The sequence below is a fragment of the Myotis brandtii genome, unplaced genomic scaffold, assembly GCF_000412655.1.
Source record: "Myotis brandtii unplaced genomic scaffold, ASM41265v1 scaffold48, whole genome shotgun sequence".
Lineage (NCBI taxonomy): Eukaryota > Metazoa > Chordata > Mammalia > Chiroptera > Vespertilionidae > Myotis > Myotis brandtii.
The window spans coordinates 247,375-265,653 of record NW_005368341.1 but is presented as its reverse complement, the minus strand read 5'-3'; the positions used below and the strand labels follow the sequence as shown (position 1 = coordinate 265,653).

Below are 18,279 nucleotides of genomic sequence, written 5' to 3'. Positions count from 1 at the left end.
CGAGGCAATTGGTTCAGTCAACATGCTTCTTTTCTCTTTTGTACTGTTTGTATTTAGTCTTTGTGGTTTAAATCAAGGAATTGATTTCCCCCCAAATCTTATTCAAGGTCAAATTAAACAGATGTGATAGGAGTTGAAGTTTGTTACTCAGAGGAGAGGTAAGATCAATAACATTGATTTTACTATTGCACAGTAATCTGTTTTATTAAGAGTTTAAAACAAGGTTTTTATTTGCATTTCTGTTGCAAATGCCTAGTACTGAAAAGCATTTGTGGAATTTAATCTAGCATTTAGGCATAAGGGCAGTAACATTTTCTTTTGAATTTACAGTATTTGCTTACTTCTTCAGAACTTTAAGGGCAAAGTAAATCCATTTGACTTAACAAATCTATCCATGTATCCAGGTCACTGCATATGGCTGCAAGGGCAAAGCGCATGTTTAATGGATTATTGTGGCCCGGCATGGGGATCCCCTCCCTACTGAACGATTTAATGACATGAATCCAGAGGGCTTTTTCACACACATGCTGTACACATGTACACCAATTGTTCAGCAAAATATTTTGTACTTTGCATAAGTGAGGAAACCATCAATAGCAACATTTGAAAGGCGATTAACTGTAAAATAGGAACAGAGTGAGTTTACTCGTAGAAGTACAACACAGTAACCCTCTATCCTGTGCCATGACAGGCAGGTCAGGTTAGACCCCTCTGCAGAGAGTATTTCCACCTCTGTGCTTGTCCCAGCAAGACCCAGAAGCCTCCAGGACTTAGGGTTCCTTCCCCTGTTGTTACTGCTATTGAATTTTAATACACTGTACATTATTTTCCTTTGATAGATTCATCACAACTTTAGCCTAATTTCTATTAATCCTTTGTAAGCCATACGCGTCTACAGACGCAAGCGGGATGGTTTCTGTTCTGGACGTGTGGCAGTTAACTGGTTAAAATATTGGTTTGGAGCTGCCTGTTAAGCATGTGAAATAATTTCTCAATTTAGTCAATTCTTTTTGCCATATGTTTTCTAATTTCAAACTATATAAACAAAATATGGGGCAAAATATCCCTAATGTGTGAAATGCTGGCCAGGTAAAATAATCTCATAAGGGGATCCTTACAAATTCCTTGGGTTTTTTCATATATCAGGTACATTATTTTCATTTCCCTGAAACACTAAAAAATAGCTCAAATTTTTAAAAGAAAATAATTTCTAAGATTTATTAAGTGCTCACATTGCTACTATTTTTTTTCCATTAAATCCTTTCAGTAAACTCTGAAAACAGGCCACAGTTAATATGTAAGCAGTTGACCAATTATGAAATTTGGAAATTATGAGGCCATCTGTATACCAAAACAAACTTGACTGGTTTTACTTCTAATGTTTCACATGACTAAGATAATTTGAATTTTAAAAGACCAATGCTGTCTAAATCTCAAAAGACAAAGTTTCCCTTGAAAAGATTATAATTTTAGAATTGATTTATTAATTTTCTCTAAGAATGATTAGCCCAGTTATGTCATGACTCATTTTTGTTTATATTTCTCACAAGGCACATATAATATGCCAATTCTTTAGTTTTTTGTCCCCCCCTCTCTAGCAAATTGTTCGCCTTGTTATTACACTTTGGTAACCACAGTAAGAAACTGGTGGTTTTCCCACTTATCATAAAACTCATCCTCTCCCAAGGCTCTCTCTTGGATGTAAACAGCTTATTCATTGAACGATTAAAAGACATAAGTTCAGCCTCAGTATTTTTTAATATATTTCCTAGGGGAAATGAAAGGCAGATCATAGAAGGCTACCACCCAATTAAACTAGATTGGCAGTCTCCGTAGCCTACCGGTGTATAGGGAGTCAGGGATGACCTACACTGTTAGGACTTCGTATCCTGTCATTATTGATCAGCCAGGCCTAGAGCAAGCACTTCTTTCATTGCCTCACTAGCTTAATAAAAGCAGAAAGTGCTACCATAAAACTGAAAGCAGGTATCACACAGAAAGATTTCTACAGAATTTATGGATCCCAGGCACAAGGCTCTGAGGCTGGTATAACTTTATCAGTGGCCGACATTCCAAACAAACAAATCTTACTCTTGAGGACAGGTACGACAAGCATCAAAAGGTTCCATTTCATGAGGCAAGTGAAGCCTGAGCCAATCCCCTGCTTGGCCGGCCACAGGATTTACTGTTGACATTCTAAAGCCCTTACTTTTTGGGTCCCACTTGGCCCACATTGACCCGCACACAGATGACTTTTCTTGTCTGCATGCCAACAGAGCAAGAGGCCTCCCTGTTCCAAGTTGTAGTTGTGTTGAAGGATGATACTGAGGTGTCCTCAATGCACTGGCCCCACGGACCAGTTTGCCAGTGATACACAGTACAGGGATGCTCGTTACAGCTGCGCACCTCTTGCAAAGCACTTGTATTTGGACAGTGAGTTCCACCTATAAAAGTGAACAATGTTAGCAGGTTAGATATGGTGCCAACAGAGACTTTATCATTTCCTGTTTCTTGAAATGAACAATAACAATGACATCTGTTACTCATATATAGCACAAAGCATATGACCAGCACACTGCTAAGGCAAATTACCTATTAACCTTACTTCATTTGGTGTGGTGTGGCTTAAAACATAAACTATTTGGTGTACATGAACTCTGTTTGGGGGGACTATGGAGGACCTCAAAGAGAGAGAGAGGCCGCTGTTTTCCGGAGAAGCCTATGTGATTGCTGACCAGGGGAAACATGGGCATTAAGACTCTGTGGATGGAGAAAACCAAGTGTGTTTTTAAAGGTTATCCCCCAAATTGAAAGTCTTAATTACAGCTTTTAAAGTTCTGCTTATTTTAATATATTAGGCTGTAGGGTGATTAGAAACAAGTTTTAAAATCAATTAATGCTTACTGATCTTCCATAGCATTTCTGGGAAAGCCATACAGTAATGGTAATATTGTATTTCTTGAAATCTAAGATGTCATTGGCTGTGAAATATACTTCACTATATGTGTCCCAAAGAAAGAGAAATTAAACTATAATACAATGTTTTTATCAACTCTAATTTTTATTGTATACTTACTGAAATAACTTTGTATGACTTATTTACATAGCTTTTAAGGAATTCACTCTTTGTCATACATTAAAAGAGAAGGTATTCCTAAAAGTTCTTTATCTTCACAGTCCAAATCTTTCGAGTCACTGTTTAACACATCCATCAAAGTTTGTGTTCTCCTAACAGTATTATCTCTGTGGCATCAAAACTGTTGATGATGCAGGATTTCTTTTAAAAAGTACTCCCCTGCAGTATTTCTTTCAGAATACTGGTACCCATCTCTAAGCTTTCATGCTGTTGCATTGGTAATGGCACCAGAAGATGCCAATGAAAAGTTTAAGCAAGCAATTGAGGAAGGGTTTATTTCCCATTCTCAATAGTCCTTAGTTGTTTTTGTTTATTTGTTTTGGGCAGAAATACTAATATCATAGACTTGGCTAATGCCATGGGGAATAACAATGAAATTCACATGTATTATCAAGGACAACAATGTTGTAACTGTTGCTTGGCCACAGTGGTTTTAAGATGCATCCACTGTAAGCAGCAGTAATTATAGAGATGATGAAGGGTAAAATAGATATGTCCTTTAATTAACAGAATATGATCTAGAGCTGTCATTATGGCATCTTTTTTTATGTTTTAAACCCTATTATATGTTCTAGCCCTAGTACTTTGTAAGTAGTGAGACTCACAAGTTAAAAATCATAAAGTTGAAGAGTCCATACAGCTTAAATGATGTGGCCACAGGAACAGCTAGGAGTTTATGGAGTCCAGTTTCTCACCACTATGGTATTTATAATTCCAATTATGAAAATGAAAAGCAGAGTGTTGGAGGAATGTACTGCTTAATTTATTGACTATTTGAGCTATTCAAAGTTATGGAGCTTCTAGATTTCATCTCAGGAGCAGAAAATAACTGGTTGTTAATGTAGAATATTGCAAATCTTGGGTGTGCATCACAAATACTTGTGATAGTAAATGAAATACATTTTGAATTTAATAAAAGGTGGATTTTAGATATTAGGAAAGCGAGTTTTAAAAAGTGAAAAATAAATAAGTAAAGGTGATTCAATACCTAGTGACTGTAACATGGAAGATGACCTCGAAAGTTTGAGATTTGAGTAAAAGTCATAAACAAAACCACAAATCCACACCCTGGGCTGATCTTCAGGCATCACTTTTCTTATGAGTAAGGACATTCCTGCATTCAGCAAATAAATCAGCATGCAATTTACATGAGAATTTAACTGCAATTTAGAATCATTTATGCAGTGTCAAACATAGGACCAACATCAGAATAACCTGCATTAAACACATTTCATTAATGTCCCCCTGCTTCATGAAGGTGAAAACATCTGTCATAGTTCATATTTTATCGTCCATCACAAAGCTCAGAGGCTCTGGCAGCCTAAGAAAAGGAGTTTAGGATTTGAATAGGAACAAATCCTAAAACGTACTAATTGGGTAGGGAAGCAGTAAATGAGTACTCTTATTACCCATTCCCTGAGGCTCTAGATTTATCCATTTTTATCTCTCAGACAAATATATGCTAATTATAGAAAATATATATATATATAAACTATTTTAACCATACATTTATATTTAATAGCAAAATTATTGATCTACAAAAATGTGTTTATAGACCTCGTTTTCACTGTGAGGATACAAATGCTGCTTAAACTGTGATTTTGAAACTCTGAATTGTTTTTGACATTGGGTTTAACTTGGTTGGCTTTGGAAAAACTGATAAAGAAAAAACTTCTACAACCTCAGCATAACGTGGTTGAGCAACTGCAAGATAGCTGTTAAGTTTACAGACATAAAGGCTATTTATTTCCTTGCCCCAATCCACATTAAAGCCGCTTCAGCAGTTTTGGCTCGATGTCAGGCTACTTGTACAGATAAGCCCCAATGTGGTTTTAATTATAATAAGGATATGGCAATTTCAAAAGTGTGGCTTGGAGTAATCAGTCACTGCAGCATTGTCATGTTGTTTTGGGAATAATTTTATGGTAGAAAAATTGATAGATATAATACTGAATTTATTTATTATTCATGGGAAGATCTAATGCCAAACATCTGGGAATATTTCTTTTGTACTGGGGAAATTATAAAATGTCATCTGTGACAAAATTAGTGATGTGTATTTTAAAAAAATTCTTACACATAAAAATATATGCTTTATGCTTTCATGATTAGTTAGGTTCTTTATCATTCCATCAAGGAGAGTTTAAAATACTTCAATGAAATTCTGTCAAATAAACCTCCATGTTCATATAAAAAGACCAACTAGTATGTGCAACTGTTCTCTTAGAAATAAAAAAAGTAACTTTTTTCTCCTAATATCAAGTCCATAAAAGCTTTGTTAGGATATTTTTGAACAGACCTATGATGTTTCTGGTTCTGCCACTGAAGTACTTACAATTTAGATGCCCGATTGAAAAAAAAAAAGAAGTGTTCAGAACATTCATTAGATATGCATGCATTGAGTGCAACATGCAATGTTTATGTCCAATGAGTCACGGGATAACTAGAGGGATTAGAAACGGTTCCTGCTACTCTCAAGGATCTCATACTGCAGTGGGGGGAGAAGATAAACCCATACTAATGTTAAAAAGGTATTTAGAATAATTGGGATTCAGAAGTGTGAGATGTCATTAGTTTTGAGGGCCTGAAAAATGCCTCAGGTAGGAGGCACTGAGGTGAGGTTTGAAGGAATTGGACTTGGACAAGCAGAGTTCTGGGAAGGGTGAGAAGGAAGGGAGAATTTTATTGAAACAGAAGAAAAAATAAATAAAAGCAAAGGCACGCAGGCAGGTATGACCCTGGGAATTAGCAGTATTGATGCAGTCAATGAGAGTGCAGAGTTCACATGAGGAGGTAACTGGCCAAAAGGATAAGAAAGTGGACGGGGCTCACGTTAAGGAGAGGTTGTTCGTGTGCTCTGAATGACAGTGTTAAGATGCCTGTAATTTTGCCTGCGGTTGCAGCCATATCCCTTTGATCGCAGACCACTGCTGGGTGAAAAGCGCATTGGCAGTGGCATGATTTCAGGGAACTGGAGGAGCGTTAGCCACAGAGAACCTCAGGAGAGTCTGTTCAGCACCATCCCCCACTCCCTCCCCCTCCTTTTTTTCCTCGCAGAAAGAAGATCCCCCACTGTGGAGTGTGCATAAATCCTGTGTGGCGGGCCTGTAGGACAGGCTGCAGCAGAACTCTTTTTTTCAGAGTCAATAGTGAGAGAATGAGGAAACGGTGGCATTTATTTAGAAGCCGGAGTTTTGTGTGTTAGTACACATAGAATGGATCCTGGTTTCTTCCAATTCCCCCAGGACATGTAAGTGCTCCCTGGCACTTAGAATTAAAATCATTTAAGCTGTAAAAACTGAACAAGGTAAAAGAGAAATATTCCTCTCCTCAGTGGTGTATACTATAAAATAGAATTATTCAAGGCTACTAATTATTTGAGAAAAAATTAGTGTAATTTGATTTCAATTTGCATCTATTCTCTGCATAGATAAAGCAGGTATAAGGGCACACTAAAATTTGGCTGATAAAGTTATAACATCAGGTCATTCTGAACTTTGAAAATATAAATATTATCTCATTTCTCGCTCTGTATGAATAATTATAATGAGAATTAACAGAATTTATTTATCATACTTAGTGGAAAACATTTTGAAAATTATTTTTATTTTTTAGACCAAGTTTGTTAAGAATCTGCAGCATGGGTTCAAAAAGTTAAGGAGGCTATAAGTCTAACATCAATTTAAAGTTTTTAATTCAAATTCAACCTATTACTATTTATATTAAAAACACGACAGATTTAAGTCATAAAAGAATGCTTCCTTTAGGACTTCCAACATAATTTTAAAGTAGCCTTTGGAACTATAGTTTACACAACAGAAGGAAGTGGGTTTTTCTTACCTTAAGGTATCATATAATGTTAAAAGTGAATTACAATTTTATTGAGCCAGAAGTCAAGGTTTTAGAAGATACACACATGCACACGCACATGCACACCACCCCACACACATTTTATTTTTAATTTGAGAAGAAATACTTTTACTTTCTCCCATATATTAATTATCTCCAGTCACCAGTGGTGATTTTGTTTCCAAAAGACAACATTTCAACATAAGCAGCATTTTATGACAACACCTGTGTGTTGCTGATAATAGGTTACATAATGTTACTCAAAATTGTAAGATAAGCAATTATATTATTCAATTCGCTTTTATTCTATTATTTTGGTGGTTTAATATTGAACCAACCTCAAAATTACAGGAAAATTAAAAGTATACTATCAATAATTTTTCCCTAGACCATTTGGAAGAAGTTATTGAAATGATGCCCCATTACTTCAATACTTCAGTGGGTATTTCCTGTAATAAGGACATTTTCCTACACATTAGCACATTCAATATTCAAGATCAGGAAATTAACACTGAAACATTATTGCCATCTAATCCTCAAACCCATTGAGATTTGCCACTGTTCTCAAACGTCCTTTTTATAGCAAAAGGATCTAGTTCAGAATCAATTATGGCATTTAGATGACATGTCTTGTTAGTCTCCTTCAATCTGAAATAGTTCTGCCATCTTTCCTTGATTTCCATAATTTAGAGAATTGAAGATTCAAGGCCAGTTATTTTGTACAATGACTATCAATCTGGGATTTGTCAAATGTTTCCTCATGTTTAGATTCTGCAATATGCATTTTTGACAGGGATATCACAGAAGTGACGTCACATTCTCGCTGTACCACACCAGGAGCGCAGGATTTTTAGCTGGTCCATTACCAATGATGCAAACGTTGATCTCTAGATTAAGGTGGTGTATGTCAGACTTCTCCACCAGGGAGATAATTCAGACTGCAAATATAATGCTCTTCATCAGGTATTCAAGTAAGCATGCATTTACTTATATCAAGTGTGGATCCATGGTTTCCTATTTTATCTAATGGGTTGTAATCCATTAATCATCATTATTTTAACATTCCAATTGTTCCCATATGTGGTTAGTGGAGACCTTCAAGCTCCCTTCTGCGACCTTTTGACATGTTTTCCTCTTTCTTCTTTTGTGGCATGAGATTCTCCAGGCACTTCTTGTGCTTTTCCTATTCTAGCCTTAGAATCAGCCATTTCTCTAAGGGGCCCTGGTTCCTTTCTTTTGGAGAATAGCATCAGAACCAAGATCTGAGCACTGAATGCACTTATGGCTACTGGAGTCTTGGAATTGAAATAAAGCACTTCTCAGATCCTTTCAGTAGCTATAGCTAATATACGTGTATATTATATATTATACTAGAGGCCCAGTGCACGAATTCATGCACTGGTGGGGTCCAGCCAGCCTGGCCCCAATAGGGGAGGATCAGGGCTGGGCCTGTTGGGAGGGGGAGACAGCAGGAGGTTGGCTGGCCAGCCCACCCCGATCGGGGCCCAATCAGGGCCAGGCCAGCTGGGGGGAGGGGCCGTGGGTAATTGGCCAGCGGGCCCTGCCCCCGAATGGGGTGGGAGGGCCAATTGGTGGCAGGGCTGGCCATGGGGAGGGGCTGTGGGTGGTGGGCTGGCCAGCCCCACCCCTGATTGGTGTGTGGGGAGGCAATTGGGGGTGGAGCTGGCTGAGGGGAGGGGCTACAGGTGATTGGCTGGCCCTGCCCCCTATTGGGGTAAGGGGGATGATCAGGGGCGGGGCTGTCTGGGGGGAAGAGCTGCGGGCCAATCAAGGTGGTGGGGGCCCATTGGGGGAAGGGCAGGCCAGGGGGAGGGGCTGCAGGAGGTTGGCCAGCTGGCCCCCGGCCCCCATTGGGCTGGTCTGCTGGCTGCAGTAGGCATCATAGCAACCAGTGTGGTCGTTATGGTCACTGGCTTTTTATATATATAGATATATATAAATACATACACTCACATTTATATTTATTTCTATGTCTGTCTTAGTGAATTGAACACAATGAATTAACATTGATAACTTTAAATTCCAATGCAATATAACAGGGTTTATTCTAGTTTTCTTGCTTAACATATTGCTGACTGGCTCCTCCAGCAATATGAAACCTGACTTCTATTATTTTTAATACATGTATTTATTTGGTCCTCCCGCCCCACCACCAATCTCTCTCTGCCATCTCCACTGCTGTACGCACAGGATACCTTCATGACCCTGCCATGTTCTGACACCCTGCATCAGGCCACACCCCAATTACAGAAACCCTTCTCAACCCCTGCCTGGCCCCAGCACTCCACACTGGACTGGCTGCCTCAATGCTGGGATTCCCTCTCCACTCTGCCTGTGCTCTGATGTCCTGTGTTGGGTTTCCGCTTCTACCCTTTCATACAATTCTCATCTCCCATTGCTAAGCATACTCTGTGCCTCTGACACTTGTGCCAGGCCACCTTCTTCCCATGGGGGATGCCCTTCTCACCCAAGCTTGGCTCTGACAACCCACTCTGGACCACTTCAGACACTACCTCCTCCCCCCATCACCTGCTGGCATAGATGCTCAACTGCTTGGCTCCACCTAATGGCTGTTCAGGAACTGAAAAAAAAGGCTAGAAAGGAAGAGGGAAGGGACAGAAAAAAAGAGAAAGGAAAGGGAAAAGAAGTATAATATGAGGAAGAAGTTATATTTTATTTAATAGAAATAAAGAAATAATCAATGAAAGCTATAACATTTTAACAATGGAGAGGCCTGGTTTCTCTACTGAATTAAGGCCATGTGGAATAGTCCTTCATCATATATCTATGGACAGAGATATAGACATAGATGTAGACAAAGATATGCACACATACACACAATAAGAAGACTGAATAAAGCAGGTGTAAGGTCAGCAGCCAGCACTCCTCTTTTTTTAGCACACAGTAGGATTACATTTGCCTCCACTCTGCTTGAAGTTAGGTCCAACTTCAAGTCATGATTGTATGATTTCCAATGAAATGTCAGTGGAAATGATATAAAGCACTTCTAGAGGGAATAATTTAATGTGGATGCTTTAAAATTAGCAGACAGACTCTTCAACTATCTTCTTCCACTGACATGGAGATTATGAAGTAGGTCTTTATAAGGAGGTGCAATGCTGAGACATTTCATGGCTTTGTAGAGTTACCCAACACTGTAGCAAAATTCCCACAAGGCAGAAATGATTGTTTTTTTTAAGTTATGAAACTTGTGAGCTGTCTGTACTGCAGCAAAACTTAGTCCTTATGAGGTTATATAATCTTCATATAATGTTTAAAGTAAATTTATGACTGAAATAAACAAAAGTATAGGTTTCTGCATTTATTTTGTAAGTCCAGATAAATACTTTGTTCATGAATTTGTTCAAAAGTTATTTCACCAGAAATTTCTATAATTTTATGTCTCAAAGCTGTATATGTAATTTTACTAATGTGATCTTTCCCTTTAAGGTTATCACAGTAATTTTCTGATCCACAGAAAATTAGAAATATTTGTGACACATACAAAATACATACAAAACACAAAGACCTCCTACTTTTATTTAGAATTATAAAGGGTTATCTAATTGCAGGAAAATATTTTAAAGTTCCTAGAAATCTAGTTCCTAAGTACTTTTTTTAAAAAAAAAATCTCAGAGTTATAAAATGCTTGCTTTGAGGAAGATAAAATATGTGTAAGTGTCCAGCAAATAATAGGTATTAAATAAATATTTTCTGAAGAATAGAATCTTCATTAAATATTTCATGTAATTACACCAGATTTTGTAACTGTTATTACCAGAGACAAATAGCGGTAGATTCCCCATTGATGTGGCTTTTCTGTGGTTTCCATTTAAAATTATGTTTTGAATTTATGCCTTTATGATTTACTATATAAACACCTATGATTTTCCAGCACAGCTTGCTTAGGATGCAGCTACTAGACTTAATTAAAAATTATGGAAGTCTCACCCTTTCACACTAAGTGGATGATACATATCTAAGAGCAATCATAAATTTCTGCCTTTAAAGCATTTCATGACCTTTCTGTGTGAAGCATCATGTCTACAGAAATAATGATCTGGTGAGTTCTGCAAGCACGGCAAAATCTCCATCATGTGACTCATGGGGCGAAAAGTCACTCATTACTAGTCACACAGCAAGTGTCTGCAGAGTATAATGGATTTATAGGAAGCGGGGTGACCACAGATTTAATTTTAATGAAGTTCAGGACATAATCTGAGTTGATAGAGTTTGAAGTGTGAATGTAATCTATGTAAGGTTAAAGTTATTGTTTGACAACACAGATAACATAATTTTCTCTCTAAAAGGAGCTACTTTTCTATAAGGTTCCACACATACACCTTTTTTTTTGGTAGCAAAAAGATACATTTATTTTAAGGTGACAGGAATAAAGTTTGGGACACTACAGAAAATTGGAAATTTTCCCATATGTTGAATTTTTAAAAATATATTTTTTCTCCCATGACTTAAGGCCAAGGAAATTATATTTTTGTATAGATGTTACGTATACAGATAGCAAGTTGGATCAAATAAGAATACTTTTAGGTTTTCATCACTAAAATGTTTCATAAACAGAAAAATAAAATAGGTAACCTGAACACTCATCCAAAATTAAGTATTTGGGAGTATACATAGAGAAACACATGCTTACTACAAAGAGAAATCATCATTTATTCTATGAATGAGAAGAGCCATTCAGCTTAATCACATTTAAATAACACATACCTATATAATCCTGAGACAGAACATGTCTTAATGTGACTGAAGTTGATTTACTTCTGTGTTCCCCTTACTCCTGTGTTCTTTTCCAGAAGGACAAGATTAAGCATGACATTGTATCACCAAGTCACACAGAGGCCAAATTAGCATTGGATATAAGCCTGAGAGACAATTACTAAGAGCCTTCTATTTCCTGACAATGAAGCAAACACTAGTGGGGTATGAATATATGACAAAACATGCTTTATGCACCCAGTAGAATGAAGTGATCAAAGAACAACATATTTTTAAAATGAACACAATCTACGTATGAGATTATGGATCTCAGAGCCCATGGTCAGAAAACTAAATGGTTGAACATTCATGTAATATTCAGTCAAGCACCAGCCAGGCTGATGTTTATTTTTAAATTAAGTTTATTATTGAATACATTTGCCTATTTATGAGAAGGTGGAGTGTGATTTCAAAGAGAAAAACTGACTGCTGAAAGAGAGAAAAACCAATGAAACCTGACCTCTGGAATTGTGGGAGCCATTTTTACAAGTTTAATGCTTTGAACTGGAAATAATTTGAATTATTAGGTAGGAAAAAAGGCAAAGTGAGCTCATGTTTAAAAGTCTTTCTTCTTTTATTAAAGACTAGAGGCCCAGTGCATGAAATTTGTGCATGGGAGGGTGGGGGAATCCCGCAGCCCAGCCTGCACCCTCTCCAATCTGGGACCCCTCAGGGCATGTCTGGCCTCTCTCCCCTGCCGGCCTGATTGCCCCTAACTGCTCTCCCCTGCTGGCCTGATTGCCCCTAACTGCCTCAGCCTTGGCCCCCGCCACCGTGGCTTTGTCCAGAAATACATCCGGAAGATGTCTAGTCTATTCAGTCTAATTAGCATATTACCCCTTTATTAGTATAGATTTGCTTTTAAGATTAATTTTAGGGAACAGAAGTGAAAGGAGTTTTAGGGATAAAATAGGCAGGTTTAGGGAGATTTCTGAAAAAAGAGGGTCCATGGCGAAGGAAGGCATAGATGAGGGGTTGGAGCCACCAGAAGGCATACATTTACAGAAAAAAAAAAAAAAAAGGGGCCACAGGATAAGGGGAGAGAAAGACCTCCATTTACAGAAGATAAGGAAAAACCACAGGGTATGGGGGAAAAAGGAAACAAACTTTCACAGAGGATAGAGAAATGCTGACAAATGGGAGAAAGGAAAACAGATTTTCACAGGAGATAGAGAATTTTACCACTGAAGCGGGAGAGAATAAGGCGGGTACCATGTGGGGTTTGGGCTTTGAAGCTGATATTCTGCAAAAGAGTGACCAATGAGAAGGGAGTATCCCATTGAGATATAGAACTACAGCCTTTATAAACCTTAGCAGCAAAGAGCTTATTGGGTTACCCTCTTGGGACCCCCTCCCTACCTGGGAGTCTGTATTTGCTTCCAATAAATTTCTACCCTTTTCATCTACCACCTCTTATCCGGGGCTTCATTCTTCGAATCCATCTGGACAAGGACCTGGGAAAGAAATCACCCTTGCATCCTGCTCAGGAAAACAACCCGAATCAGAAGCAAGATGTCAGGTATGTTAACAGATATAAAATCTCCTAGGATTGCTGGATTTTTGGAAGTCAATTTTTCTGACATCATCTTATCCAGGCAAGACAAATAAAATGCATGCCAACTTCTGAAAGGAACCCAAATGCCTTCTGAACCTGGTAACCTTACCTTCTTCACCCGCATAAGCCAGAATGGACCGAGATCGTATCTGTTTCCCTTCTGTGGTTTTCCCTGAGCAGGTGTATGAGCAGGAGGACCAGGAAGACCACATGGTGAGCACACAGTCCCTTGGGCACGGGGCATAACAGGCGACAGGGATGGGGAAGATAGCATCTCTGCACAGCTGTCTGTCAACTTCTTCTCCTGGAAAAGACATCATCATCATCAACACTCTATCACCTATAAAAAGCCAGTGACCGGACGCCATAACAACCGGTTGCTATGACGCCAAATATGGCTGGCTGGCCAACCTCCTGGATGAATATCAGAAATGTGTGCCCAAAGCAGTAGTCACTCAGGTGATAAAGGGTGACTGACTATGCCACCCTTCATCGCTATTAGAAAAACAACTCAAAGACGTTTCTCACTGATGGAAGGTTAGGGGCATCAGTTTAACATGTAATCCTTTTTTCATATACTTGAAAAACAAGACAGAAAATTAGACGTCAATTGAAATGCACTTACGTATTTATAACTACTAGTTTGCAAGCCTTAAATTATTAGGCATATTCACTAGTGAGACTCACTAAAATGACAATTGAGTTGTCATAATATAATTCATTCTTTATTTAATCTGATCTGTAGGATCTCTTTTAATTCTGTTTTTATTGGCTTTAGGGTTTGGTTTGTATTCCAATAAAACAATATGATACATTGTGGATTTGTAGGAATATAGGTAGAGTACAAAATTCATAATACAAGGCATTTAATATTTTACAATTGACATAATAATGATGAGTATTTTTCCTACTAGACTTTTGTTCTTAGTGCAAGGAGGGGCTTGCATATGTCTTATGTCCTTCATTGCTAACCTTCATTGTTCCAGCTACTCCCTTTCACTTTAATTTCCAACATCCTGTGGAAAGTAAGGCAAGGTTGGGCTACAGTTTATAGTCAACCTGGAATTACAGTTTTATGTCTTCGCTAATAGTTACTTAATCATTTCTACTCAGAAGAATTTATTCTGTAGCAATTGAGAGTGTGCTACATGTGTGCGATTAGATTAATTTGGTGTAAGTGATACATTTTTGTTTCTTTTAGTGTAAACTTCAGGGATGTACAATTTGAACATTTTTTACTTTTTGAGTTTTGTTTTTCAACCGGTATCCCATTCCTTATGCTAGTTCTTTTTCACTTATCTTGTTCTGCTTGCCCAGGTGTATTTCCTGTAGGCACATTCCTTCTAGAGTATACCTTAACTCTCTGTGGAGCTGTTCAGACTCACCTTGGACTCAACCTTTAAGATTTCCTTAGATTTCAGCCCTTACTACACTCCCCCAACTTTGCCAGGTGTGATCTTGTCCATGCTTGCCACTCTGAATGCTCCCACCATTGTCTAGCCATAGTAGCCTTTTCCCTATCCTCCTATAAACCAATCTCACATTGCCTCAGAGCCTTTGCATTCACTCCTCATTTTTATGAAAATTTCAGATCTTCATACACAGCAGAGGGCTTCTCCACATTCAGGTTTCAGTTCAATTGTCTCCTTCCTAGAGGAGCCTTAATTGACCATTCACAATCTCACAGTAATTTCATTTCATTTTCCTTATAGTTTTAACCACTACTGTTCTATTTAGTTGCTTAAATGTTTATTGTCTGATACTACCATTATATTAAAAGCCCAATGAGGGCATAATCCTTATCTGTCTTGTTCATTATTTTATATTTAGAACCTAAAACGGAGCCTGGAGCGTAGTAGACATTAAACAATCTTCTGCTAAGTGAATAAATGAATTAATTAATGTTAAGCTGTTCTTTCAGGAAACAGAATGTTGGGCTAGAGAACAAATGTGAATTTAAGTACAGTATTTTTTTTTATGGGTTGATTTTTAGGGAGCGAGAGGAAGGGAGAGAGAGGAGAGAGAGAAACATTGATTGATTTGCTGTTCCACTTATTTACTCATTCATTGGTTGCTTCTTGTATGTGCTCTGACCAGAGATCGAACCCGCAATCTTGGTGTATCAGATGATGCTCTAACCAAGTGAGCTACCCGGCCAGGGCAAGTAGAGTATTCCTTAAACTACCATGCATTCAAATGCTCTAGGACTTTGCTAATGTGAGCAGGCAGCAAGCATATGCACCACCTGGAGGTTGTGAGAAATGCAGCGTCTCAGATCCTACCCACTGAGTCATAACTTGCATTTAAAAAAATTCTCAGGTGATTCATAAGCATATAAAATCTGAGAAGCATTGCTCTAGGGTTTTTTTCCCTTTTTTTTCTTGTGGTTTGAATAGAACCAGACTGCCTCTTGAAAGGGCAGCTGTATACGACAAATTCATCTTGATTTCATACCTAACATCATTTGTTTCTCTGTAGGATTTCCCTTTATACTTGGATGAAAACCTTCATTCACTGAATAGTTACTGATTGCCCATCTTTTGTCAGGCACTGTGCTATGAATATTGTATGCATCATCTCACTTAATGTTCATAGTAACCTTTTTGAGGTATAATTGATATATACATTATATTAGCTTCAGGTATACAACATAATGATGTAGTAGTTGTATGTATTGCAGAATGCACAATAAGTCTAATTAACATCTGTTCCCATACATATTTAAATTTTTTTTCTTGTGATGAGGACGTTTAAGATTTACTCTCTTAGCAACTTTCAAATATGCAATACAGTATTATTAACTATAGTCACCATGCTGTACATTATACCACTGTGACATATTTTATAACTGAAAGTTTGTATCTTTACAACAACCTTCTAACATGTTACTATTTTTTTTATTTTAAAGGAAATTGAAACTCAACAAATTTAAGTTTACTGTCTCAGATAACAGAAGTTTGATGACAGAAGCATGGAATTGAGTTCTAGTCAATTCCCTAATCTACTTTTTAACTGGTATGATGGTAGGGAGAACGCAAGATGCAAAGGAAGTTAATAATGGATGAGCTTTTGTCTACAAAAAAGTCAAGAAACTGGCACTGTAAGTTGCTTCTCAAGGCACAGTCATGCAGGGTTGCAGCCACACACTGTCTCAGCTACAAAGAATATGCATTGTTTACATGTCCAGGGTTAACTATTTTGGATTATAGCAATTGAACAAATAACAACAAATCTGAAAATATGGAATCATTCAGATCTTTGACTTTGCTTTCAATGGATGCTTTAATCAACTCAATTAATTGACCACTGACTGGAATTAATAGGAGCTATACTCTTAAGCTAAATCTCCAGCATTCCAGACATCAGTCATCTGGGAAATACTAGGAAAAAATAAAGTTAAAAAAAAGTTGGGTTTATGGCTATCACAGGAAACTCCATAACTTGTTATCTCCAGCTATTTTCTGAGGCTGTCTCTTCTATCTTACTTTTATATAAAAAGTGACCCTGGAAATAAGGTCTTTACTTATAAGAGCTACAGAAAATAATTTCATCCCTCTAACTCATATTAAAACTTGTTTTGATTGATAAACATTATTTCAATTAGATAAGAACTGTTTCATATGACATTATTTCAGAGAACATATGCAGCAGGATATTAAACATGTACATATTTAAACATCAGGTTGATACTCTTTCCATATAGAGAAATGGAAATTTTACTGCTGAGCACTCTGGAAATTTCATTTTTCCATATCATCTGTCCTACTGTTAGGACATTTTCAACCACCATATGTCCCCATCCTAGAAACTCTGATTATCTGAGTGTGTACCCCAATAAATCTGGGAAGACACACCCAATTATCATTACAATGAATGACATAGTTCTATAACTCATGCAGGTATAGACCAATGCAACCTATTTCTCTTTCTTTAGTCTTTCTCAGGACAATTTCTTAGCTAGATTCTGAACATAATGTAAAAAACACTGAGAATCCTCCTCACACTTGCCTTTGTGGATTAAATGTAGTATATATTTTTGCCAAACATTTAACAACAGAAAAAGTTTCAAAGGCCTGTTTTGCAATTATGTAACCCCCCGCCCCCCCCCCCCAACCCCATGAAACTCTGGGCATTTTAACCAAACCTGCAAAATGTATACTTTACATTACATATAGAACACAGAATTAAATGAAGTAACAAATGCCCACATATTACAACTTACATCTTACATTGAAGCACATCTGGTTTTAATTTGTTTGTGATACTCTATACAAACGGTTGAAAAAATGAAAATGCTTTGGTTTTCTTTTTATGAACTCAAAATGGGATTTAATGTTTAAGTTACTGTCTCTCTATTTACCCCTTTTCTTTGAAAATATAATTTTAAGACTGTTTTTAATAATTCATCACTTTAATCAACTTGAAAGATGTATTTTGACATCTTTAAAGTAAGTTCAAAATTTCCCCTTGTTTGGCCTATTTTCATGAACACCGCCAAACTGTTTCATATACTCTTCTAAAAGATATTCATTCATTCTACTGTGTTTCCTATTATCAGGATAAGAGAATTAAACATCTGCTGGAAGTAATTACACTAAAAATTCATGAAGATTTCCATAGAAATAATGCAAAATGAGAATTGGGGTAAGAGGATACACTCGTTTTTTCCTTGGTAAAAGTATATACTAAATGTTTTTGCATTCATTGTGCTGCAGCCTAAATATAATATGAAATGTAAATCTTGGTTTATCACGTTTTTTATTGTTTCCAGGTTTCTATAGCTTAAAAACTTAGTCAAGAACACAACATTAATACATTAAAAATATAATTAATTATGTTTTATTGTAAGGCATATATGTATTAGCACTACTCCCTAAATGTCCCTTGCATTATCCTGATTTGTTTTTAATTACAGAAATGTGCGGATGGTTATGATGGGTTG

At 37.3% G+C, this 18,279-nt stretch overlaps 1 protein-coding gene across 1 annotated transcript in view; it reads right to left on the bottom strand.

Moving 5' to 3' along the window:
- The window catches only part of THSD7A (thrombospondin, type I, domain containing 7A), a 209,454-nt gene that overhangs the window by 87,385 nt on the left and 103,790 nt on the right, over positions 1-18,279 (bottom strand). The window contains exons 7-8 of the mRNA XM_014547652.1: positions 13,447-13,641; positions 2,210-2,444 (exon numbers count right to left, since the gene is read on the bottom strand). Of these exons, the coding sequence (XP_014403138.1) occupies positions 2,210-2,444; positions 13,447-13,641 (430 nt within the window). The remainder of the gene's footprint in view (positions 1-2,209; positions 2,445-13,446; positions 13,642-18,279) is intronic.